At 40.6% G+C, this 27,747-nt stretch overlaps 1 protein-coding gene across 6 annotated transcripts in view; it reads right to left on the bottom strand.

Annotated features, from left to right (window-relative positions):
* The window catches only part of LOC122557767 (uncharacterized), an 85,368-nt gene that overhangs the window by 18,032 nt on the left and 39,589 nt on the right, over positions 1–27,747 (bottom strand). For 2 of the 6 annotated variants that reach the window (XM_087996482.1, XM_087996481.1), the window contains 8 exons: positions 24,462–24,590; positions 18,396–18,524; positions 15,418–15,489; positions 10,140–10,268; positions 8,262–8,390; positions 4,378–4,506; positions 2,433–2,504; positions 1,735–1,797 (listed from right to left, as the gene is read on the bottom strand). In XM_087996482.1, the coding sequence (XP_087852608.1) occupies positions 1,735–1,797; positions 2,433–2,504; positions 4,378–4,506; positions 8,262–8,390; positions 10,140–10,268; positions 15,418–15,489; positions 18,396–18,524; positions 24,462–24,590 (852 nt within the window). The remainder of the gene's footprint in view (positions 1–1,734; positions 1,798–2,432; positions 2,505–4,377; positions 4,507–8,261; positions 8,391–10,139; positions 10,269–15,417; positions 15,490–18,395; positions 18,525–24,461; positions 24,591–27,747) is intronic. The other 4 variants (XM_043705737.2, XM_087996483.1, XM_087996484.1 and 1 more) reach the window with 4 other exon arrangements.

A 27,747-nucleotide genomic window follows, 5' to 3' on the forward strand; every position in this document is an offset into this window, starting at 1 on the left:
TGGAGGGGGCGGGTTGGTTGCATGCTTTTAATTTCCTGGTTATAAGACATTGATATTTGTTTATCTTACTTTGTGATGTCTGGGCCTGGGGCATGGATCTAGCTGGAAGGAGTCATGGTGGGATTATTGGACGGTAGGAGTGCTCCCTGTGGACAAGGGGGAAAGTCTCCTTTTAGTTATATCCTATTATTTCTTAGGAGTAGTTCTTAGTAGTTTTGATTTAGTTGTTTCAAAGGTTGTATTTTTAAATTTATGTGAATTGTTTACAGTCTCTACTCAATACTTTTTGTGCAGGGTTCAGGGGGCGGGGGGGGGGGGGGGGGGTCTCAGATTTTCTTGAATGATCATGGCTAGCCATTCATTTAAATGGTGCACCTGGAATGTGAAAGGGAGCCACTCACCAATTCAAAGGAAAAAAATACTATCAAGAGTTAAAAAAGAGAGAGGGTTGATGTAGCCCTTTTACAGGAGACACATTTAATTGATAAGGAGCATTCAAAGCTGTAGCAGGGAGGATTTGGTCAGGTGTTTATTTCGTCTTTCAATTTGAAAAGTAGGGGAGTGGCCACTCTTATCCGGAAGAATCTTCCGTTCCAAATGTTAAGGCAGTTAAAACATGAGTCCGGATAGTTCATAATACTTAAAGCTCTAGTATATGGTGAGGAGAATGGGATTTTGAATGTATATTGCCCCCTGGCACATCCTTTTAAATTCATAACAGATGTGCTCTCCAGGTTTATAGCCCTTGGGGTGCATCACATAATTATAGGGGGAGATTTAATTGTATTATCGATCCCAAGGTGGACAGGATACCTAGGAGCTCTGAGATCTAGGCAGTTGGCTGATCTGAATAGGGAATTGGGGCTGTAGATGTGTGGACGTGTCTTCACCCGGCGGGTGGAGATTTTATCTTTATTCTAACCCGTACAAGTGCCATATCAGAATCGATATGTTTTTTGTCCCTGCGAACTTTCTGAATTTGATATTGTCCTGTAAAATAGGAAAGATAGCTATTTCCGACCATGCAGCAGTGTATATGGAGGTCAAAACTAGTGGTGACAAGATGGGCTCCCGACATTGGCGTATGGACCTTTTGCTATTGAAGGATAGTAAATTCATAAAATACTTCTCGCAGGAATTTAAAGCTTTCTGGGACATTAACTCAGGTACAGCCAGTGACCCATCGGTGATGTGGGGGACTCCTAAAGCATAAGCGCGTGGCTTGATTATCTCATATTCTGTGTCCTGAAAACGACAGAGGGGAGACCAACAGCGTCTGCTTGAGGCTTGCCTGTTGTATGTTGATAGGTCATCTATTACTAAATTACTAAAGAGAATGAGTGCTTTGATCCAATGATCTTCATTAGAAGAGGTGAAATGTCCTCACCTTAAAAATTAATTTTGTTCCTCACCACAGATTTAACCTTACCTGCTGAATTTTCTGGACTGTCCTGTGGTTATTTTGGGTTTCCAGCATCTGTAATCATTTTCTTTTGTGTTTGTAATAATTTTATCCATCATTGACAATGCTTTCCATCACACAAATACTTCCTCAAGTACATGGTGTTGGATTCTATTCTGTGATACTATGCAAAACTTTGAGACTAGGAATAGTTTGCAAGTTCCTTTCCAATTGAAATGCACCCTGAGATTATTTGGAATCTTATTGTAATAGAATATATGACTGAGTACACAAGTCAGAATGGAAGTTATGTTTTTGGCATGAATACTTACTTCTTCTGGAGGAAGTAACTGCTTGACCGATATTGTTTTCATTTTTCTTCGGTGTTGATTGTCCTTTAATAATAATGCAAAAAATGTACATGAGCGAGCTGCTGAAGATTCGAATTTTTCTGAATGTGACGTTATTACAAGCAAACCATTCAAAACTATTCTTGAAGTTCCCTCTATGATGAAGTTCTGATAACATTTCAACAAAACATTTATCTTAAGTCTTTCACCGCTCATTATAATGTTGCAGAACCAAACATTGAAGTGTTGTAAATATTAAAGTGAAACCTTTAATATAATTGTTACTACTAATTAGATTGCCACTGTTCAATTATGTTTAATTTGTTAATGTATTAATCTGTTAAAATTAATTTAATTCCTCACTACAGATTTAACCTTATCTGCTGAGTGTTTCTGGACTGTCTTGTTTTTATTTTAGGTTTACAGCATTTTCTTTTGTATTTGAAATAATTTTGTTCGTTATTTACAATAACACAAATATTTCCCAAGTACATATGCAATTCTGACATAGTCCTATATACTATTCTGTGATACAGCACAAAGCTTTGAGGCTGGGAAAAGTTTGCAAATTCCTTTACAATTGAAGAGCACGTGAGATGACTTGGAATCTAATTGTAGGAGAATGTAGGACTGAATACTTGAGTAAGGATGGAAGTTGTGTTTTTGGCATTAATACTTACTTTGTTCAATAACAGCAACCCTCTGCTTTACTGGTATTAGAGGACAATTTTCACTTTCTTCAGGTGATGGTCCTTTAATAACAATGGAGAATATTGATATTAGTGAGCTGACAAAGATTTGGATTCTGAATGTGATATTTTTAGAAGCAAATCATTCTACATTATTGTTGAATTTCCTTCTGCAATGAAATTTTGATAACATTCCAACAAAACATTTGTCTCAAGTCTTTCACTGGTGAAGTATAATATAGCAGAACCAAACATTGAAGTATTGTAAATATTAAAGCGAAACCTTTTATCTAATTGCTATTGTTAATTTATTTGCCACTGTTCAATGATGTTTAATTTGTTTTAATTGTACACAATTGCAGAATCAAAACGTGTGGCACTGGAAAAGCACAGCCGGTCAGACAGCATCCGAGGAGCAGGAGAAGCAACATTTTGAGCATAACCTCTTCATCAGGAATGTGGTGAGGTCCAAGAGGGCTGAGAGATAAATGGGAGGGGGATGGCTCTGGGGGAAGATGGCTCAGAATGCAGTAGGTGGATGGCAGTGGGGGATGATGGTGATAGATCGGAGTGGAGAGGGCAGTGGATAGGTGGGAAGCAAGATGGACAGGTAGGACAGTGTAAGAGGGCAGTGCCGACTCGGCGGACATGCAAGTCCTGGGCCTGCTCCACCACCAAATCCTAGAAACATGATGCCTGGAGGATGAACACCTCATCTTCAGCCTTGGAACACTGCAACCATATGGAATCAATGTTGACTTCACACGTTTCCTCATCTCCCGCACCACCCACCCCTCCCCCCAACCATCCCCCCACCTTATCCCAGATCCACTCCCTGAACTTGGCAACTCAGTCGTAAATTGCCTACCTGTCCATCTTCCTTCCACCTATCCGCTCCACCCTGCACTCCACTTGAAACCCCGCCCCCACATTCTTGATGAAGAGTTTATGTTCGAAATGTCAACTTTCCTGCTCCTTGGATGTTGTCTGACTGGCTGTGCTTTTCCAGTGCCACACCTTTGACTCTGATCTCCAGCATCGGCAGTCCTCACTTTCTCCAAAATTGCAGGATCACAGCTGAAAGTAATAATCTTTAAGCAACAATAATAACAGCAGAGGCCATATGTGGCAGAGACAATTACAGTAGTTTCCACAATTGATATAGATATTTATAATGAAAGAGGTAAAGGACTATAGCAACATTCACCGGAGTTAGTCCAGTAAATGTGATTGAAAATGATTGTCAGGGACTAAATTAATATGTACAGGAATTTTGGTTCCTTCAAGAAAACCATTCTTTTCCCACCATTGTGAATAATATCCTCAGGTTGAAGAGAAGCAAAAAATAACTCCTTCAACAGACCCCGTTAGCTTGACTGCCTGTTATTATGATTATTATTAATATTATTATTATTATGCAAAAGATTATGCAAGACTTCCAACATTGCATTCCAGTAACTTTCAAAGTTTATTAGATGACTGTAAAGTGTTAAATGACTGTAAAAAGTGTCATAAATAAATTAATAAAGAAACTGGGAGCAGAACATTCGGAGATGGCTGAGGTATTAGTTTTGGGGAACAAAATGTCTACCAAAAAAGAAAGGCGACTGACCAGAAGCTAGAAGTGAAATGAAGGACGGATGGACTACATCCAACAGTTCTGAAGGTGCAAGTTGAAAAGACTGTAATGGTATTGGTGATGATCTTTCAGGAATCACTGCAATCATCACAGATATTCTTGGAATGATGAAATCTTGAAGATCTTACATACCACACACAAGTACATTTGAGAGACTTTTTCCATATAAAGTTACAGTAATTTGAACTTAAAGTATCTCCCCCGGAATATCTTTCCTTTTAAGTTGTAAATAGAGTCATGTTACTGTACTCCTTTCCTCTGTCTCCAATTTTTTCTCAATTGTCCTGCGATTATTACCTTCTTGATTAATTCCACCTTCAGCTCCCTGGTTATGTTCATCTTGCAACTGATCTTGAGTGATGCGATCAGTGACCTGCATTGTCCTGTCCTCATGGCTGTCTTTGCCTGTGTGGATTTTCTGTGTTTCTACATTCATGCAAAGTAAATAACAGTGTCAACAGTGTAAACCTCAGACTGGAGAAGGAGGACCAGTAATCGTGCTGTTGGCTAATGTCCAAAGATTATACATGCACAGCAGCCTAAAATACAACTTGTGAAACAGTTGTGAAACACTGCTAAAATACATATCTATGCTTTTGTCATTTGTAGGGTTGAGGGTTGGTTTTAATGGAACCAAAGACGTCAAACGTCGAACTGTGGGTATGGCTGAGAAGATCAGCACGTTCAGAAATGTCATGATGAATGGATGGTCAAAAGCTAAGCAGTGGGAATTTGATAACACTACTGCAAGTGACTTGAGATAGACACAGTAAGGTTGAAAGAGGGATTGTGAATTGAGAATAATAAAAGGAAATGATCAGTGATGGCATTATTTACAGCTGAGAAGATGGGAGTAGCGACAGTAAGGGTGAATGTGTGTTCGGGTAGTTTATATCAAGGCAAAAGTGTGAGATTGGCAGTGAACTCAGAAAAGGGACAGACCATAATAAATTGAAATAATAGTTCAAATCACCAAAGATGAGAAGTTGCTTCAGGGAGAAGCTGAGAGAAGAAAACAATCATGATGTCCTTGAGAAATATGGTATGTTCAAAAATTGGAAACCATAGAAAGGGGATTTTAAATAAGAATTGAGAGGGGTGGAAAAAGATATTTACAATTGGTGAACCTGCCAGTTAGTTAATACAAGGACTACACTGCCACCAGATGGCGGTGGAGAACACAAACAATTTGAGAAGCTTCATTAACGGGAAGTTGTCATCCTCAATTGAGTTTCCACCAAAAACATGATGTCAATAATATCATTCACAAAGTACTTATGGATGTAAGGCCATTTGGAGAGACAGGCTAAACCCCATTCGGTAGAGACTTGTGTGGGGGCTCACAGGGAAACAGCTAAGTGGCTCTTTAAAGTGTAACCTTACTGTTTATGTAAACCTACATTAGTGAGTAGAGTGAGTTCTGTTTTGATTTTGTTATTATTGAAATCCGTCACTTGATTAAACTTTTAAGGTAATGAAAATAGGTGCTAAGTTATCCTGGAGCAGTGTTTTTTAGAGCAGTATGACTGAGCTACTTTTCTGGGTCTGAAGATTGTTGAGGTTCACAGATGGCCTTCAGTGGAGTGATGTGCTCTTCCTGTTGGATGTGGGAGATTAGCGAGAGTTTCCATGTTACTGATGAGTGTGTCTGCAGCAAGTGTGTATGGTAGCAAGTCCTATTGTATTGCATGGATTGGTTCGAGCGGCAGTTAGACGCAGTGAGGAATTTGTTGGAGTTGGGGGATGAAATGGATGGCCATTGGAGGAAATGAGTAAAACTGATGATACAGGCAGGTAGATGGGTTGCCTCCAGGAAAGGTAGGAGAGGAAGGCAGGTAGTTCAGAAGAGTCCAGTTCCTGTTCGGGTGAAAGGCAAGACCGGTAGGTGTATGAATGCTGGATGATGAGAGAAATTGAGGTTTTGGTCAAGAATAGGAAGGAAGCATGTGTCAGGCATAGGCTGCAGAGATCCAGTTAATTCCTCAAACAATATAAGTGCAGTAGAGAAAACGTCTGAGAGGAAATCTGGAGGGGAAAGAGAGGACATGAGAGAGCTTTGGCAAATCGGGTTAATGAGAATCCAAAGGGATTCTCCAAAAATGAAAGACAAAAAAGTAACTAGGGAGAGAATAGGGCCTCCAAGAGATCAGCAATGCCAGCTATGTCTGGAACTGCACGAAATGAGGGAGATACTAAACGAGTCTTTTATTGTGGAGAAGGATATGGGAGATAGAGAACATGGGGTTATAAATATTGAAAAATTTTGAAAAATATCCATATTACAGAGGAGGTGGTGCTAGACATCTTAAAATGCACAAAAGTGGGTAAATCCTCAAGGCCTCACCAGGTGTACGCTAGACTTCTGTGCGCAGCTATGGAAGTGATTGCTGAGATATTTGTATCATCGATAGTCACAGGTGAGGTGACGGAAGATAGGAGGTTGTCAAACCTGGTGCCACTATTTAAGAAAGGTGGTCAGGAAAAGCGACCTGACCACCTTTCTTAAAGGTGAGCCTGATATTGGTGGTGGGCAAGTTGTTGGAGGGAAGCCTGAGGGACAGGATTTACATGTATTTGGAAAGTCAAAGACTGATTAGGGATAGTCAGCATGGCTTTGTGTGTGGGAAATCATGTCTCCCCAATGATGCAATTTTCTGAAGAAGTAACAAAGAGGATTGATGAGGGTGGTGCACATGATCTGTATGGATTTCAGTAAAGCGTTAGACAAGGTTCCTCATGGTAGAATGGTTAGCAAGAATAGATGAAATGGAATATGGTGAGAACTAGCCATTTGGAATCAGAGCTGACTTGAAGATTGAAGACAGAGGGGGGTGGTGGAGGTTGCTTTTCAGACTGGAGGCCTGTGACCAGTGGTGTGCACAAGGATTGATGCTGGGTCCAGTAATTTTTGGCATTTTTGTAAAATTATTTGCATGTGAACATAGGAGTTCTGGTTAGTAAGTTTGCAGATGACACTAAAATTGAATGTAGTGGACAGAGGAGAAGGTTACCTCATAGTACAACAGGCCATCGATAAAATGGGTTGATGGGGTGAGGAGTGTCAGATGGAGTTTAATTTAGACAAATGCATGGTGCTGCATTTTGGAAAGGCAAATCAGGGCAGGACCAACACACTTAATGGTAAGGTCCTGCGGAGTGTTGCTGAACAAACAGACCTTGGAGTCACAGATTCATAGTTCCCTGAAAATAGAATCCCACAAGACAGGATAGTGAAGAAGGTATTTAATATGCATGCCTTTATTGGTCAGTGGAGAGTATAGGAGTTGGGAGGTGATGTTGTGGCTGAATTGTTGTGATCACTTTTGGAATACTGCATTCAATTCTGATCTACCTGTTTTGGGAAGGATTTTGTGAAACTTGAAAGGGTTCAGAAAAGATTTACAAGGATGTGGTTGGGGTCGGCGGCTTTTTAGCAATAGGGAAAGGCTGAATAGGCTGGGGCTACTTTCCATGGAGTGTCAGAGGCTGAAGGGTGACCTTCTAAAGGTTTATAAAATCATGAGGGGCATAGATAGAGTGCATAGCCAAGTTGGTGGGCTGGTGGAAACCAAAACTGGAGGTTTAAGGTGAGAGGGGAAAGATTTAAAAGGGACCTAAGAGTCAACTTGTTCACGCAGAGAATGGTGCATGTATGGAATGAGCCTCCAGAGGAGGTGGTGGAAGCTGGTACAATTACAACATTTAAAAGGCATCTGAATAGGTATATGAATAGGAAGGATTAGGAAGGACATGGGCCAAATACTCGCAGATGGGACTAGAACAATTCAGGATATCTGGTCAGTATGGATGTGTTGGACCAAAGGGTCTATTTCCATGTTGTACAGGTCAATAACTCTATGAATGTAGGTGTACTGGGCAAGTAATTTGGGGGAGACTTGGAATGAGCTGTTGGAAATGGGAAAATGCAATTGAATTTCAAGTTGTATTCATCACAGATATTCTTGGAACGATGAAAATCTCGAGCAGCCTAAATACTATACATGAGTAGATCTGAGAGACATTTTCTGTATCAACATCAAATAATTTGCAGCTTGAGTCTTTCTCCCAGACTATCTTCTACCTTTCCTTTAAAGTTCCAAATAGAGTCATGTTATTGTACTCCTTTGCTGTATCTCCAAATTATTTTGTACAATTTTTTTTAATCATCCTGAGGTTATTACCTTCTGGATTAATTCCACCTTCAGCTTCCTGTTTATTTTCATCTTGCGACTGATCTTGGTTGATGTGATCAGTGACCTCCATTGTCCTGTCCTTATGGCTTTCTTTGCCTGTGCGGATTTCCTGTGTTTCTAAATTCATGCAAAGTAGGTAACAGTGTCAACGGTGTAAATACTGGTGTCAGGTAATTACACACATGAAAATCAATTAAGGATACACAAGGTAGGATTTGCAGCATTAACATAGAAGGAAACCTGTGGGATATATTGGGGTGAAGTATTCCTTTGTCAATCTTTTCCCCTTTTTACACCTTGTTTTAACCCCAAGAGAGACTCTGTTTCACTTTCTCCAGCTGATGTCCCACACTGTCATGACCTGCTGATGGAGGATGTCCCAACAAACTGCTGAGCTCTCTTGCTCAGTGCTCTCCAACACCATCATCACCTGCTGCTGGAGGGTCCATCACACACAAGTTTGGTAAATGAAGCAGTTAAGAAGCATCCTAAGAGTGAGAAGTAGAGGCAAAGAGAAATATATCAAAACTTTTAGACATTAGGGCTTTGACAACTGAAGGCCCAACCATCAATGGTAGAACAATTTCCTAGGTTATTTCAAGAATCCAAGATGGGAGGAGTGTGGAGCTCTTAAACAGACAGGGAGAGTTAATAATACAGGGAACAATGACACAAGGGCAGGAGATGGAAACAAGCTTGAAAATGACCAGTCCTGGAGCCAAAGGTAAGCAATGGGGTAATGGGCAAACAGACATTGGTATGAGTTAGGACTGGTGCAGATTTTGTATGAGCTTACATTTCAAGAGGGTGGAAGATGGGAAGCTGGATGAAAGTACACTAGAATAGTCAACCCTACAAGTGGCAAAAGCATGGATGAGTGTTTTAATAGCAAACAAACTGACACAGAGAAAGATTTGGACAATGTTTCAAGCATGGAAGTTGATAGCCTTGGTGACGAAGTGCACATTTGGAAAACTTATCTTGATGTCAGCTTGAGACAGTTATCAGAGAGAGGAATGGAGACGTTGTCTTGGAAATTGAGCCTTCCCATTATTTAGTTGAGGCAAATTTCTGCTTCTCTAGTACTGACCAATCAGTGTGACAAAGCAGTAACTGTAGTTGGGTGCAGAGTTGTGGTGGTGAGTTAGAGCTGAGTGAAGAGCCATGATCCATAAGTTGAAATTTTGTACTTGAATGAAGTTGCTGAGGAGCAGCCTGTAGACAAAAAAAAATCAGAAAATGACAAGGATAGATCCTTGGGAAACTCCAGAGATAATAGCATGGAGCATGAACACGTCGGTGACTCTCCAGCAAGTTTTTCGCACAGAGGGCGGTGAGTGTACGGAGTGAGCTGTCAGAGGAAGTTGTGGAGACTGGTACAATTACAACACTTAAAAGGTTGAACATATGACCAGGAAGGGTTGAGAGGGACATGGGCCAAATGATGGCAAATGGGACGAGAATAATTCAGGATATCTGGTAGGCATGGATGAGTTGGACCAAATGGTCTGTTTCCATGCTGTAGAGCTCCATAACTCTATGAGTCTAGGTGTGCTGGGCAAGAAATTTGGGAGTCTTCGATTGAGCAGTTGGAAGTGCAAAAGGAAAATGCCATTGAATTTCAAGTTGCATTCATCACATATATTCTTGTAATGATGAAAATCGGGAAGATCTTAAATACCATGCACATTGTCAATTTGAGAGAGTTTTATTTTATGAATTTAAAATAATTCGGACACAAAGCATCTCTACCAGACTTGCTACTATTTTTCCATTAAAGTTTTAAACAGAGTCATGTTACTGTATCCTTTCCTGTATCTCCAAATTATATTGTACAAATTTTTTTAATCGTCCTGAGATTATTACCTTCTTGAGTAATTCCACCTTCGGCTTCCTGGTTATGTTCATCTTGCAACTGATCTTGGGTGAGGTGATCGGTGACCTGCATTGTCCTGTCATCTTGGATTACTTCGCCTGTGCGGATTTCCTGTGTTTCTACATTCATGCAAAGTAAATAACAGTATCAACAGTGTAAATCTTAGACTGGAGAAGGAGGACCAGTAATCGTGCTGTTGGCTAATGTCCAAAGATAATACATGCAAAGCAGCCTAAAATACAACTTTGTCAAACAAATGCAACAACTTCCATTTATACACCACCTTAAAGCAGTAAAATGAGCCAAGGTACTTTCCAAGGGGAAATGGTAAATAGGCAAAGTCTTTTCCCTGGGGTCTTGGAGTCCAGAACTAGAGGGCATAGGTTTAGGATGAGAGGGGAAAGACATAAAAGAGACCTAAGGGGCAACCTTTTCAAGCAGAGGGTGGTACATGTATGGAATGAGCTACCGGAGGATGTGGTGGCGGCTGGTATAATTGCAACATTTAAGAGGCATTTGGATGGGTATATGAATAGGAAGGGTTTGGAGGGATATGGGCCGGGTGCTGGCAGGTGGGACTAGATTGGGTTGGGATATCTGGTCGGCATGGACGGGTTGGACTGAAGGGTCTGTTTCCATGCTGTACATCTCTATGACTCTAATTGACACCAAGTAGTACATGACATTAGTAAGGCTGATGACCATAAGTAATATGAAATTTGAATTTACTGATGACCGAACGATGGTGAAGCAGAGTTCTTTATTCCACAGGTATCAGGTAATTACAAACATGAAAATAAATTAACGATATGCAAGAAATTATTTACAGCATTTACATGGAAGGATGTCTGTGAGATAATTTTGGACTGAGGAATGTTTTTGCCTATCTTCTCCTCCTTTTACCAAAGACCCCTTGTTTTATTTTCCCCCCAGTGAGACTCTATTTAACTGCTCCACCTCATGTCCCTCACTGTCATGACCTGCTGGTGGAACATGTCCCAACAAACCGCTCAGTTCCGTTGGTCAGTGCTCTCCATCACCTGCTGCTAGAGGGCCCAACTGATGGGCAAACTAACCTCTGCACCATGGCACAAGAGGCTATTCAAGTTGGGGGAAGTGATAATATTAGAAGAAGAAGAAGAGAGATCAGAAGAAAAGTCATAATACTGGTGTATTCTATAATAAGACATACACATAGCATCCATTGACAGCAAAGTTGTGCTTGGTGTGTTGCCTGCCTGGTGCCAAAGTAAGAGACATCTTCAAGCAGCTTGAAAGGATATTGGAATGAGACAAGGAGGATCCAGTTGTCATAGTCCATGTTGAGACCAACAATTGGCACCGCGTCCTGTCCGAGGAATATCAGGAATTCGGAGCAAATTAAAGAACTGAACCTCAAGCGAATTGACATAGACATAAGAAAATTATGGAAGTAAACACATGGTTAAAGGAGAGATAGAGGAAAGAGGGATTTCATTTTGTGGGGCACTGGCCCCAGTATTGGGACAGAAAGGACTTTAATACTGGGATAGGCTGCACCTGAACCAACCTGAGACCAATATCTTATCTGAAAGGCTAAATAGGGTAGTCATGGGTACTTTAAAATATTCAGTGTTGTTTGGAAAGGTTATTATAGTTTCTAATTCAAGGAACATGTCAGAGAGCCAAAAATCTGTCAGGAACCCTAATTCAGGCATGAGGGCGAATGGCAGTATTATAAGATGTTTCTTCTTTAAACTTCATTGGACTTAAATAATAATCAAATGATTTAAGCATCAGTGCTGAGGGTCAGGTTATAATGTTTGGTCCAAATCAGAGTTTATTACATGAATACATCGAGAATAAGGAATAAATTAAACAAGCTGCAGGCACAGATACAAATTGTAGACATGATATAAGAGCCATGACTGAGACATGGCTGTGTGATGGTCAGGACTGGGAACAAAATATTCTGGGTTATAAGGTTACAGAACAGACAGAAAAATGACAGAGGCTGTGGAGAAGTAGAAGTAAAAGTATTTCAAGTGGGAAGGGAAGATATGGTGAGGGAAAGCATTCAGTGGAGACTGAAGGTTGAGCAGATTGAGTCCATAAGAAATGAATCATTCCAGCAGAACAGTTTTTTTTTGTCAATGAATACATTCAGGCCATCTGAGTGGGAATTAAATCTTGAGCTATTTTTGCAGCGACAAGTAGTGAGGTCATAGCAAAGTCCGTCAGTTAACCTGTCCCTGTGTCTTGGAGAAGGATGGAGAGAATGACATCCAGTGAATAAGCACAAAGACACCAAAAGGCTTCATTGGCAACTTTGTCAGTTTAGTTTTAAATTTTAAAGGGAAAGTAGAAGTGATACTTCCCTGGTGTTCAGTGTCTGTGAAGGATATTGCTAGGAAAAGAGTTGCATTTTCTTTCAGCTATCTTTTGACAGAATCTTTAAAAAATTAATGGCATTGTTTGATTTTCCTTTCAGTGAAAATTAACTTCTGTTCTTATGATAAAACAACATTAGCAGTCTCATATGAATATGTTTAGTGCCTGGTCAATGCATTACCCAAAACGGACAAATAAACCTTATCTTCTATCAAGTGAGTTTTCACACTGGAATCTGAGTTGTTCAGGCAACAACCAACTCATTGATGTTCCGTTTCTGCTATGGCTATGCAGTTCCTGACCTCAATAAAATCTTCATCAAGCATGGAGAAAAGAACTGAACTCAAGAGATAATGTGAGAGTGATTGTCCTTGACAACATGGCAACATTTCACCAAGGATGGTGTCAAGGAGCCCTGCCAAATGTGGATACATTGTGAAATGGAGAACAAATCTCCACTGGTTGGAGTCTGAAAGGAGGATGGCTGCTTCTTGGAGGCTAATCATTTCAGCTTTAGGATATCACTGCAGGCTGATGTCAATGTACACCTAACCATCTTCAGCTGCTTCATCAAAGATCTGGCTCCATCATAAGTGAGAATGATTGTCAATGTTTGCACAATGTTCAGTCCCAACCAAGACTCTGTGATACTGAAACAAACTGTGCCTGTAAGCAGCAAGTCGGATAATAGGCAAGATGTGGAGGTGCCAGTGTTGGACTGGGGTGGACAAAATTAAAATTCACACAACACCAGGTTATAGTCCAACAGCTTTATAGGCATGTAACATTGGCACTACACAAATGTCATACATTTACTATCTCCAGCAACATGAGGATCTAACCTTCTTCCTTCTTGACATCTAATGACATTAGCTGAATCCATCACTGTCAAGATTCTGGGAGTAACTTTTGACCAGAAATTGATCTAAGCCAAGAATTTGTCATAGGCTTTCAATTCTGTGGAGAGTAAATCCTCTAGTGACTACTCTGGTTCACCATTAACAAGGCCGAAGTCAGGAGAATGATACAGTACTCTCCTATTTCCTGGATAGTGTGATTCTAACTACACTCAAGAACCAGGACAACATCCAACACAAAGCAGCCCATCCGAATGGCAGCTTAGCCCTCCGCTTAACGTTAAACTCCCTCAATCACAAATATACAGTGGCAGCAGTGTGCACCCTGTACAAGATGTACTGCAATAACCTTCCAAGTCTCCTTTGACAACACCTTCCGGACTTGCAATCTGTACCATCTGTACAAAGATAATGGTACAACATCTTTGGATACATTAGAATACAGTGAAAAGCTGCAGGAATGTGAAAAGATGTTGCATTGTTGTCATGGTAACTCATCTTTGTTTGCATGAAAACTGATATATTTGTGATGTGTTTGTGATACTTTCTGTTCTATGAATATCTCCACTGAAACCTCTTGCTCCCCCTCCTTCCCACTGTTATACACAACATTCAACACCTCGAGACTGACCACTGTAACTTCCCAACTCAGAGTTAGTTTGCTGACCATCTAAGATTTCATAGTGTTTCTTGATATCACTAATTGTCAGCAGATCCACAAAACAGATAAATACAAACATGATACAGAGACTTTTCTTCATGTATCCCTTCAGTGTTCTTGTTTAAATTCTAAACTGAATTCAAAGCAACAGTTATTGTGCAATCAAATTTGGGTAATTTGGTTCTGATTTGCTGTTGAGTAGGGTTTTCTCTAAATTACACACAGTGTATTCTCAAATTGATTTAGTTTCTTTGGTTGCAATCTGCTTAATTAAGAACGTGACGACCCACAAAAAGTGAGAATTTTCAGAGTACTTGGTAGCAACTTCTCAAACAGCATGTTGAATGTACCAATCTTATGGTAACCTTGCATTTTACTGTATACACACACACACACTTCCCTGTTTGAATATTTACTGAGGCTGGGAATATCAGGATCTCCAGACAGTTCCAGAAAAGACCTTGAGGTCATTACTATTCTGCAGCCTAAATGTAATGGCAAGATATTGCATTCACCGTTGTGACTACTTTGCTTAAAGGTTGTCTCTGCGACATATCTACTGGCACCTCAGTTATTCAGCTGATTCTGCTTATTGCAATTACTTTGTGTTTGTGAGTAATAGGAGTTTGCATTCAAGCTTCACCCCATGATGTCAGCATTCAATTCAGGTGAGTTTTCAGTATTCTACTGAAGGAGTACTATAAATGGCTTCATCATGGTTCTGTCACATGGTGAGTCTTTTGAGCTCGCTGCAACAGATCTTACTCTTACATATCTTACAGAGTTGAAAATGCTGATTTTTAAAATTGCACTGAATGAGGGACCCATCCAACTGCTCAGGTGCGTGTAATAGTTCCCTGACATCATCATGAGGATGAGGAGAATGGTCTCTGCTTACAGTGAAAATTATTCTCCTCAAACAACACACTTTTTATAATGAAAGCAGTAACAGCTTGAAATACTGAGCAGTCTCTATGGAGACAAAGAGAATGAGTGCTTTGGTCCAATGATCCCTCATTAGAACAGGTAAAATGTCCCAATCTTAAAAATTAACTTTGTTCCTCACCACAGATTTAATCTTACCTGCTGATTGCTTCTGGACTGTCCTGTGGTTATTTTAGGTTCTATAATTGTTTTGTGTTGTGTTTGTAATAATTTTATCCATTATTGACAATGCTTTCCATCACACAAATACTTCTCAAGTACATGGTGCTGGATTCTATTCTGTGATACTGCACAAAGCCTTGAGACTAGGAATAGTTTGCAAGTTCCTTTCCAATTGAAGTGCACCCTGAGATTATTTGGAAGCTTGTTGTAATAGAATATATGATTGAGTACACAAGTCAGAATGGAAGTTATGTTTTTGGCATGAATACTTACTACTTTTAAAGGGTGCACCTGCTTGACTGTTATTGTCTTCATTTTTCTTCGGTGTTGGTTGTCCTTTACTAACTGCAAAAAATGTACATTAGTGAGCTGACGAAGATTCAGATTTTTCTGAATGTGATGTTATTACAAGCAAACCATTCGAAACTATTCTTGAAGTTCCTTCTATGATGAAGTTCTGATAACATTTCAACAAAACATTTATCTCAAATCTTTGACTGCTCATTATAATGTCAGAGAACCAAACGTTAAAGTATTGTAAATATTAAAGTAAAACCTTTAATATAATTGTTATTACTAACTAGATTGCCACTGTTCAATTATGTTTAACTTGTTAATGAATTAAATTGTTAATTTGGGCGGCACGTGGTACAGTGTTTAGCACTGCTGCCTCACAGCACCAGAGACCCGGGTTCAATTCCCGCCTCAGGCGACTGACTGTGTGGAGTTTGCACATTCTCCCCGTGTCTGTGTGGGTTTCTGCCAGGTACTCCGGTTTCCTCCCACAGTCCAAAAATGTGCAGGTTAGGTGCACTGGCCATGCTAAATTGCCCGTAGTATTAGGTGAAGGGGTAAATGTAGGGGAATGGGTCTGGGTGGGTTGCACTTCGGCGGGTCGGTGTGGACTTGTTGGGCCGAAGGGCCTGTTTCCACACTGTAAGTGATCTAATCTAATCTAATTAATTCCTCCCCACAGATTTAACGTTACTTGCTGAGTGTCTCTAGACTGTGCTGTTTTTAATTTAGGTTTCCAGCATCTATAATCGTTTTGTTTTGTATTTGAAATAATTTTCTTCATTATTGACAATAACACAAATACTTCCTAAGTACATGTGCAATTCTAACATGGTCCTGTATTCTACTGCTTTGACGCTGAGGAATGTTTGCAAATTCCTTTACAATTGAAGAGCATATGAGATTACTTGGAAGCTAATTGTAGGAGAATATATGACTGAATACTTGAGTAAGAATGGAAGTTGTGTTTTTGGCATTAATCCTTACTTTGTTCAAAGTCAGCAGCCCTTTGATGAACTGGTTTTCGATAATTTTCACTTACTTCAGGTGAATATGATATTAGCAATCTGACAAAGATTTGGATTCTGAATGTGATATTTTTACAAGCAAACCATTCTACATTATTGTTGAAGTTCCTTCTGCAATGAAATTTTGCTAACATACCAACAAAACATTTATCTCAACTCTTTCACTGATGAAGTATAATATAGCAGAACCAAACATTGAAGTATTGTAAATATTAAAGTGAACCTTTTATGTAATTGTTATTGCTAATTTGTTTGCCACTGTTCAATTACAGTTAATTTGTTTTAATTGTATAAAATTGCAGAATCAATATGTGTGGCACTGGAAAAGCACAGCCGGTCAGGTAGCATCTGAGGAGCAGGAGAAGCAAGATTTTGAGCATAACCACTTCTTCAGGAATGTGGTGGGGTCCAAGGGGGCTGTGAGATAAATGGGAGGGGGTGTGGGCCTAGGGGAAGATGGCTCAGAATGCAATAGGTGAATGGCGGTGGGGGGTGATGGTGATAGGTCAGAGTGGACAGGGCAGTGGATAGGTGGGAAGGAAGATGGTAGGACAGTTCAAGAGGGCAGTGCCGACTTGGTGAACATGCAAGTCCTGGGCCTCCTCCCCCATCAAATCCCAGCAACATGACGTCTGGAAGATGAACACCTCATCTTCAGCCTTGGAACCCTCCAACCACATGGAATCAATGTCGATTTTACCAGTTTCCTCATCTCCCGCACCCCCCCCCACCACTACCACCCACCTTATCCCAGAACCCGGCACCTCACTCATGAATTGTCCAACCAGTCCATCTTCCTTCCACCTAACTGCTCCACCCTGCACTCCAACCTATCACAATTACGCCCCACCTTCATCCATCTATTGCCTTCCTAGCTACCTTTCCCCAGCGCCACCCACTCCCATTTATATCTCAGCCCAATTGGGACCACCCCCCTCCCCACATTCCTGATGAAGGGCTTGTGCTCGAAACGCCAACTCTCCTGCTCCTCGGATGCTGCCTGACCTGCTGTGCCTTTCCAGTACCACACCTTTGACTCTGAACTCCAGCATCACTTTCTCCAAAATTGCAGGATCACAGCTGAAAGTAATAATCATTAAGCAACAATAATAACAGCAGAGGCCATATATGTGGCAGAGACAATTACTGTAGTTTCTACAATTGATATAGATATTTATAATGAAAGAGGTTAAGGACTATAGCAATATTCACCGGAATTAGTCCAATAAATGTGATTGAAAATGATTGTCAGGGACTAAATTAATCTATACAGGAATTTTGGTTCCTTCAAGGAAACCATTCTTTTCCCATCATTGTGAATAATATCCTCAGGTTGAAGAGAAGCAAAAAATAACTCCTTTAACAGACCCCATTAGCTTGACTGCCTGTTATTATGATTATTAGTAATATTATTATTATGCATATGATTATGCAAGAATTCCAACATTGCATTCCAGTAATTCTCAAAGTTTAAAAGATGACTGTAAAGTGTTAAATGACTGTAAAGTGTCATGAAATAAATCAATAAAGAAACTGGGAGTAGAAAATTAGGAAATGGCTAAGGTATTAGTTTTAGGGGACAAAATGGTTACCAAAAGGGAAATGTGCCTGACCAGAAGCTAGAAGTGAAATGAAGGACAGTTCTGAGGGTGCAAGTTGAGAATGGAATGGTATTGGTGATGATCTTTCAGGAATCACTGCAATCGTCACAGATATTCTTGGAATGATGAAATCTTGAAGATCTTACATACCATACACAAGTACATTTGAGAGACTTTTTCATATAACTTTAATGTAATTTGAACTTAAAGTATCTCCCCCGGAATATCTTTCCTTTTAAGTTGAGAATAGAGTCAAGTTACTGTACTCCTTTCCTCTGTCTCCAAATTATATGGTACAATTTTTTTTCAATTGTCCTGCGATTATTACCTTCTTGATTAATTCCACCTTCAGCTTCCTGGTTATTTTCATCTTGCAACTGATCTTGTGTGCTGCGATCAGTGACCTGCATTGTCCTGTCCTCATGGCTGTCTTTGCCTGTGTGGATTTCCTGTGTTTCTACATTCATGCAAAGTAAATAACAGTGTCAACAGTGTAAACCTCAGACTGGAGAAATGTTGTTGGTTAATATCCAAAGATAATACATGCACTGCTGGCTAAAATACAACTTGTGGAACAAATGCAACAACTTACATTTATACACCACTTCACAGCTCTAAAATGAGCCAAGGTACATTGCAAGGGGAATTGGTAATCATCATTTGACACCAAGTAGCACATGACATTTGTAAGGCAGATTATCATAAGTAATATGTAATTTGAACTTTCAGATTACCGAAAGATGGTGAAGCAGGATTATTTATTCCACTGGTGTCAGATAATTACAAACATGAAATTAATTTAAAGTAATGCAATAAATATTGGAGCAACTGGGCTTGTATACGCTTGAGTTTAGAAGGCTGAGAGGGGATCTGATTGAGATGTATAAGATTATTAAAGGATTGGACACTCTGGAGGCTGGAAGCATGTTTCCGCTGATGGGTGAGTCCTGAACCAGAGGACACAGTTTAAAAATAAGGCTAGGCCACTTAGAACAGAGTTGAGGAGAAACTTCTTCACGCAGAGAATGGTGGGTGTATGGAATGCTCTACCCTAGAAGGCTGTGGAGGCCAAGTCTCTATATACTTTCAAGAAAGAGTTGGATAGAGCTCTTAAGGATAGTGGAATCAAGGGTTATGGGGATAAGGCAGGAACAGGATACTGATTGAGGATGATCAGCCATGATAATAATGAATGGTGGTGCTGGCTCGAAGGGCAGAATGGCCTACTCCTGCACCTATTGTCTATTGAAGCATTTACTGCATTTACAGAGAAGGAAATGTGTGGGATAATTTTGGGCTGAGATATTCCTTTGTCTATCTGTTCCTCCTTTTACACCTTGTTTTTCCCCCCAAGAGAGACTCTGTTTCACTTTCTCCAGCTGATGTCCCACACTGTCATGACCTGCTGATGGAGGATGTCCCAACAAACTGTTGAGCTCTCTTGCTCAGTGCTCACCAACACCATCATCACCTGCTGCTGGAGGGTCCATCACACACAAGTTTGATAAATGATGCATTTAGGAAGCACCTTTGGAGTAAGAGGTAGTGGCAGAGAGAAATATGTGAAAAATATTAGACTTCAGGGTCTAGACAACTGAAGGCACAACCATCAGTGGTAGAACAATTTCCTAGGATTTTGCAAGATTCCAGTTGGGTGGAGGGTGGACAGGAAAAGTTAATAATAGAGGGAGCAATGACACAAGGGCAGGATTTGAAAACAAAGTTGGAAATTACCAGGCCTGGAGCCAAAAGTAAGCAATAGGGCAATGGGCAAACAGACATTGGTATGAATTAGGACTGGTGCAGATTTTGTATGAGCTTACATTTCAAGAGGGTGAAAGATGGGAAGCTGGATGAAAGTACACTAGAATAGTCAACCCGACAAGTGACAAAAGCATGGATGAGTGTTTTAGCAGCAAACAAACTGACACAGAGAAAGATTTGGACAATGTTTCAGACATGGAAGTTGGTAGCCTTGGTGATGAAGTGCATGTTTGGAAAGGTTATCTTGATGTCAGCTTGAGACTGTTATCAGAGAGAGGATTGGAGGTGATGTCTAGGAAATCAAACCTTCTCAATATTTAGCTCGGGCAAATTTCTGCTCCTCTAGTACTGATCAATCAATGTGACAAAGTAATGACAGTATTTGAGTGCAGAGTTTTGGTGGTGAGTTAGAGCCGAGTGAAGAGTGTATTTGATGCAGCAGTTAAAATTTTGTTCTTGCATGAAGTTGCTGAGGAGTAGTCTGTAGACAAAAAAAACAGAAGGATAAGGATAGATCCTTGGGAAACTCCAGAGATAGTAGTATGGGACCATGAAGAAGTAGGTGACTCTCCAGCTACAAATGGACAGATATAAATGAAACCAAGTGACCTCAGTCCCACATAGTTGGGTGAGCGAGCACAGGGAGATAGTGTGTCCAATCCTGACAAAGGCAGCCGGCAAATCAGGGAAGAGGAGAGATTGTTTACCCTTGTCACAATCACACTGGAAATCCTTGTGACTCAACCTCCATGCCAAAGATATCTATGAAAGTCTTGCACATGTTTCTGGAGGTGAGAATTAACAAGAAGGGGGTGGTGGTTTAAGCAAACATTTTGCAGTGAAAGGAACCTACAGGTTATCTTTTAATTTTAGGGTGTTCTTGAAATACAGTCTACACAGGAGAAAGCAGGATCACCTAGTGCTCTGTATGGTCCTACCACACCATATGGTGAATTGTTAACCCAAGTGACCTTCATGCCTTTGAATTAAATAAATTGAGATAAGAGGCATGTTACAGATGGGGCATGGTTGGTTTTAATGGAGCCAAAGACATCAAACTTCGAGCTGTGGGTATGGCTGAGAAGATCGGCACATTCAGAAGTGTCATGATGAATGGATGGTCAAAAGCTAAGCAGTGGGAATTTGATAACATCACTGCAAGTGACTTGAGATAGACACAATAAGGTTGAAAGTGGGATTGTGAGTTGAGAATGATACAAGGAAATGATCAGTGATGGCATTATTTACAGCTGAGAAGATGGGAGTAGTGAAGGCAAGGGTGGATGTGTGTTAGGGTAGTTTATATGAAGGCGAAAGTGTGAGAATAGATTGGCAGTGAACTCAGAAAAGAGAGGGACTATTATAAATTGAAATAATAGTTCAAATCTTCAAAGATGAGAAGTTGTTCAAGGGAGAAGCTGAGGGAAGAAAATAATCATGATGTCCTTGAGAAATTTGGCATGATCGAAAATTGGAAACCATAGAAAAGGGATTTTAAATAAGAATTGAGAGGGGTGGAAAAAGATCCTTATAAATGGTGAACCTGCCAGAGTTAGTTACCACAAGGACTACACTGCCACCAGATGGCGGTGGAGAACAATGACAGTTGGAGAAGCTTCATTAACGGGAAGTTGTCATCCTCAGTCAGGATTCCATCAAAACCATGATGTCAATAATATCATTCACAAAGTGCTTATGCAGGTTAGGCCATTTGGAGTCAAGCATTTGTAACCAATCTGCTGATAGGGTCTAAAGTGTCAGTGCTGGGAGTGGGTGGGGAATTAGATTGGTAAGGCGGAACCCCATTCGGTAGAGACCTATGTGGGGGAGTTCACAGCAGGGAAGCAGCTAAGTGGCTTTTTAAAGTGTAACCTTACTGTTTATTTATGTAAATCTATATTAGTGAGTAGAGTGAGTTCTGTTTTGATTTAGTGTTATTATTAAGATCCATCTCTTGATTAAAATAATGAAAATAGGTACTACGTTATCCTGGAGCAGTGTTTTTTAGAGCAGTATGACAGATATTTTTCTGAGTCTGAAGATTGTTGATGTGCATAGATGGCCTTCGGTGGAGTGATGTGCTCTTCCTGTTGGATGTGGGAGATTAGGGAGAGTTTCCATGTCACTGTTGAGTGTGTCTGCAGCAAGTGTGTATGGTCGCAAGTCCTATTGCACTGCATGGATTGGTTGGAGAGCAGGTTAGAGGAATTTGTCGGAGCTGGGGGATGAAATGGATGGCCATTGGAGGAGAGAGAGAAACCGAAAATACAGTCATGTAGATGGGTCACTTCCAAGAAAGGTAGGAGAGGAAGGCAGGTAGTTCAGGAGAGTTCAGTTCCTGTTCAGGTGAAAGGCAAGACCAGTAGGTGTAGGGAATGCTAGATGATGAGAGAAATTGAGTTTTTGGTCAAGAATAAGAAGGAAGCATGTGTCACGCATAGACAGCAGAGATCTACTAAATCCCTCAAAGATTATAAATGCAGTACAGAAAACTTATGGGAGGGAATCTGGAGGGGAAAGCAGGGACATGAGACAGCTTTGGCAAATCGGGTTAAGGAGAATCGAAAGGGATTCTACAAACCATAAAGGTCAAAACGACTCGTGAGAGAATAGGGTCCCTAAGAGATCAGCAAGGCCACCTATGTCTGGAACTGCACGAGATGAGGGAGAAACTAAATGAGTCTTTTACTGTGGGGAAGAATTCGGAAGATGGGGAACATTTGGCTATAAATATTGAAAAATCTTGAAATATGTCCATATTACAGAGGAGGTGGTGCTAGATGTCTTAAAACTCACAAAGATGGATAAATCCCCAAGACCTGGTCAGGTGTAATCTAGAATTCTGTGGGAAGCTATGAAAATGATTGCAGGGTGCCTTGCTGAGATATTTATATCATCAATAGTCACAGGTGAGGTGACGGAAGATTGGAGGTTGGCAAACCTGGTGCCACTATTTAAGAAAGCTGGTCAGGAGAAGCCAGGGAGCTATTGACGGTGAACCTGATATTGGTGATGGGCAAGTTGTTGGAGAGGAACCTGAGGGTAGGATTTACATGTATTTGGAAAGACAAGGACTGAATAGGGATAGTCAGAATGGCTTTGTGCGTGGGAAATTGTGTCTCCATAACTTGATGCAGTTTTCTGAAGAAGTAACAAAGAGGATTGATCTGTACGAGATCTGTATGGATGTCAGAAAGGCATTTGACAAGGTTCCTCATGGTAGGATGTTACACAAGATTAGATGACATGGATTACAGGAAGAACTGGCTTGAAGATTGAAGACAGAGGGTGGTGGTGGTGGATTGTTTTTCAGACTGAAGGCCTCTGACCAGTGGTGTGCCATGGTGATGGATCCACTGCTTTTTGTCATTTTTGTAAATTATTTGCATGTGAACAGAGGAAGTATGGTTAGTAAGTTTGCAGATGACACCAAAATTGGAGGTGTAGTGGATAGCGAAGAAGGTTACCTCATAGTCAAGAGAACATTGATCAGATGGGCCAATGGGCTGAGGAGTGGCAGATGGAGTTTAATTTAGATAAATGCACAGTGCTGCATTTTGGAAAGGCAAATCAGGGCAGGACCAATGCGCTTAAGGGTAAGGTCCTAAGGAGCGTTGCTGAACAAAGACCTTGGAATCACAGATTCGTAGTTCCTGAAAGTGGAATCCCAGAAGACATGATAGTGAAGAAGGCAATTTGTATGCTTACCTTTATTGGTCAGTGCAGAGTATAGGAGTTGGGAGGTCATGTTGTGGCTTAGTGTTTCAGCCACCTTTGGAATACTGCATTCAATTCTGATCTACCAGATGTGGGAAGGATGTTGTGAAACTTGAAAGGGTTCAGAGAAGATTTACAAGGATGTTGTTGGGGTTGGAGGCTTTTTAGCAATAGGGAAAGGCTGAATAGGCTGGGGCTGCAGAGTCAGAGGGTGGCCTTCTAAAGGTTTATAAAATCATGAGGGGCATGGATAGAGTGCATAGCCAAGATCTTTTTCCTGGGATGGAGGAATGCAAAACTCGAGGGCATTGGTTTAAGGTGAGAGGGGAAAGATTTAAAAAGAACCTAACAGTCAATTTGTTCATGCAGAGGATGGTGTGTGTGTGGAATGAGCTGCTAGTGGTGGTGGAGAGTAGTACAATTACAACATTCAAAAGGCATCTGGATGGGTATATGAATAGGAAGGGTTTGGAGGGATATGGGCCAAGTGCTGGCTGATGGGATGAGAATAATTCAACGTTCTGGTCAGCATGGATGAGTTGGACCAAAGAGTCTGTTTCCATGCTGTACAGCTCCATAACTCTGAGTGTAGGTGTGCTGGGCAAGTAATTTGGAGGAGACTTGGAATGAGCTGTTGGAAAAGCAAACAGGAAAATGCCATTGAATTTCAAGTTGCATGCATCACAGATATTCTTGGAAAGATGAAAATCTCGAACAGCTTTAATACTATACACGAGTAGATCTGAGAGACATTTTCTGTATCAATGTAAAATAATTTGCAGCTTGAGTATCTGTCCCTGACTATCTTCTACCTTCCCTTTACAGTTTTAAACAGAGTCATGTTACTGCACTCCTTTCCTGTATCTCCAAATTATATCATACAATTTTTTTTTAATCGTCCAGAGGTTATTACCTTCTTGATTAATTTCACCTTCAGCTTCCTGGTTATGTACATCTTGCGACTGATCTTGGATGAGGTGATCAATGACCTGCATTTTCCTGTCCTCATGGCTTTCTTTGCCTCTGTGGATTTCCTGTGTTTCTACATTCATGCAAAATAAATAAGTGTCAATAGTGTAAACCTCAGACTGGAGAAGGAGGACCAGTAATCGTGCTGTTAGCTAATGTCCAAAGATAATACATGCACAGCATGCTGAAATACCACTTGTGAAACAAATGCAACAACTTTCATTTATTCACCACTTTAAAGCAGTAAAATGAGCCAAAGTACTTTACAAAGGGAAATGGTAATCATCAATTGACACCAAGTAGTACATGACATTAGTAAGCCAGATGACCATAAGTAATATGAAACTTGAATATACTGCTGACTGAAAGATGGTGAAGCAGAGTTCTTTATTCCACTGGTGCCAGTTTATTACAAACATGAACATAAATGAGGGATATGCAAGAAACTATTTGCATGGAAGGATGTCTGTGGGATAATTTTGAGCTGAGCAATGCTTTTGCCTATCTTCTCCTACTTTTACCAAACACACCTTGTTTTTTTTTTCCCCAGCGAGACTCCTTTTAATTGCTCTATCTCATGTCCCTCACTGTTATGACTTGCTGGTGGAACATGTCCCAACAAACTGCTCAGTTCCATTGGTCAGTGCTCTCCATCACCTGCTGCTAGAGGGTCCAACTGATGGGCAAACTGACCACTGCACCATGGTACAAGAGCTATTCAAGTAGGTGGATCAGGAAGAAAAGTGATAATAGTAGTGCATTCTATTATAAGGGATATACATAGCATCCATTGTCAGCAAGATGCAAAGTTGTGCTTGGTGTGTTGCCTGCCTGGTGCCAAGGTAAGAGACATCTTCAAGCAGCTTGAAAGGATATTGGAATGAGACAAGGAGGATCCAGTTGTCGTAGTCCATGTTGAGACCAACAATTGGCACACGTCCTGTTTAGGGAATATCAGGAATTCAGAGCAAATTAAAGAACTGGACCTCGAGCGTTACAATTTCTGGATTATTAATCGAGCCACATTCAAATTGACAAAGACATAAGAAAATTATGGAAGTAAACACATGGTTAAAGGAGAGATAGTGGAAAGACGGATTTCATTATGTGGGGCACTGGCCTCAGTGTTGGAACAGAAAAGACCTGTAATACTGGGATGGGCTGTACCTGAACCAACCTGGGACCAATGTGTTATCTGAAAGGCTAAATAGGTAGTCATGGGTACTTTAAAATACTGAGTGTTGTTTGCAAGAAGTTATTACAGTTTATACTTCAAGGAACATGACAGATTGCCAAGAAACTATCAGGAATCCTAATTCAGACATGAGGGCGAATGGCAAAAGAATAAGAAGTTTCTTCATTAAACTTCATTGGACTGAAATAATAAATAGGTGACTTAAGCATCAGCGCTGAGGGACAGGTTATAGTGTTTGGTCCAAATCAGAGTTCATTACATGAATACACTGAGAATAACGAATAAATTAAACAAGCTGCAGGCACTGATACAAATTGTAGATATGATGTAAGAGCCATGACTGAGACATGGCTGTGTGATGGTCAGGACTGGGAACAAAATATTCCGGGTTATAAGGTTACAGAACAGACAGAAAAATGACAGAGGCTGTGGAGGAGCCTTACTGATTAGAAGTAAAATTACTTCAAATGGGAAGGGAGGATATAGTGAGGGAAAGCATTCAGTGGGGACTGAAGGTTGAACAGACTGAGTCCATAAGAAAAGATCCATTCCAACAGAGCAGTCATTTTTTGTCAATGAATACATTCAGGCCATCTGAGCAGGAATTAAATCTTGAGCTATTTTTGCAGCGACAAATAGTGAGGTCAAAGCAAAGTCAGTCAGTTAACCTGTTCCTGTGTCTTGGAGAAGGATAGAGAGAATGACATCCAGTGAATAAGCACAAAGACACCACAAGACTTCATTGGCAACTTTGTCAGTTTAGTTTTAAGTTTTAAAGGGATGGAAGGAGTGATACTTCCCTGGTGTTCAGTGTCTGTAAAGGATATTGCTAGGAAAAGGGTTGCATATTCTTTCAGCTATTCTTTGACAGAATCTTTAAAAAAATTAAAAGCTTGGTTTGATTTTCCTTTCAGTGAAAATTAACTTCTGTTCTTTTGTTAAACGCACATTCACAGTCTCATGTGAACATGTATAGTGCCTAGCCAACAGAGTTCCTAAATCGGAAAAATAAACCTTATCTTCTATCAAGTGAGTTTTCACACTGGAATCTGAGTTGTTCAGGCAACAACCAACTCATTGATGTTCAGTTTCTGCTAAGGCTATACAGTTCCTGACCTCAATAAAATCTTCATCAAGCATGGAGAAAAGAACTGAACTCAAGAGATAATGTGAGAGTGACTGTCCTTGACAACATGGCAACATTTCACCAAGGATGGTATCAAGGAGCCCTGCCAAATGTGGATACATTGTGAAATGGAGAACAAATCTCCACTGGTTGGAGTCTGAAAGGAGGATGGCTGCTTCTTGGAGGCTAATCGTTTCAGCTTTAGGATATCACTGCAGGCTGATGTCAAGGCAGTGTCCCACACCTAACCACCTTCAGCTGCTTCACTAATGACCTAACACCATCATAAGGTCAGAAGTGAGAATGATTGTCGATGATTGCACAATGTTCAGTCCCAACCAAGACTCTGTGATACTGAAACAGACTGTGTTTGTAAGCAGCAAGACTGATAATAGGCAAGATGTGGAGGTGCCAGTGTTGGACTGGGGTGGACAAAATTAAAACTCACACAACACCAGGTTATAGCCCAACAGCTTTATAGGCATGTAACATTGGCACTATACAAATGTCAAACATTTACTATCTCCAGCCATAGAGGATCTAACCTTCTTCCTCCTTGACATCTAAGGACATTAGCTGAATCATCACTGTCAAGATTCTGGGAGTAATATTTGACCAGAAATTGATCAGAATCACGAATTAGTCAGAAGCTTTCAATTCTATGGCAAGCAAATCCTCTCCTGATTACCCTGACTTGATTCACCATTAACAAGGCTGAAGTCAGGAGAATGAAACAATAATCTCCCATTTCCTGGATAGTGTGATTCTAACTACACTCAAGCACCAGGACAATATCCAGCACAAAGCAGTCCACCCGAATGGCAGCTTAGCCCTCAGCTTAACGTTAAACTCCCTCAATCACAAATATACAGTGGCAGCAGTGTGCACCCTGTACAAGATGCACTGCAA

The sequence above is a fragment of the Chiloscyllium plagiosum genome, unplaced genomic scaffold (genome assembly GCF_037043375.1).
Source record: "Chiloscyllium plagiosum isolate Xiang-an unplaced genomic scaffold, Cpla_swu_hap1 HiC_scaffold_18, whole genome shotgun sequence".
Taxonomy (NCBI): Eukaryota; Metazoa; Chordata; class Chondrichthyes; order Orectolobiformes; family Hemiscylliidae; genus Chiloscyllium; species Chiloscyllium plagiosum.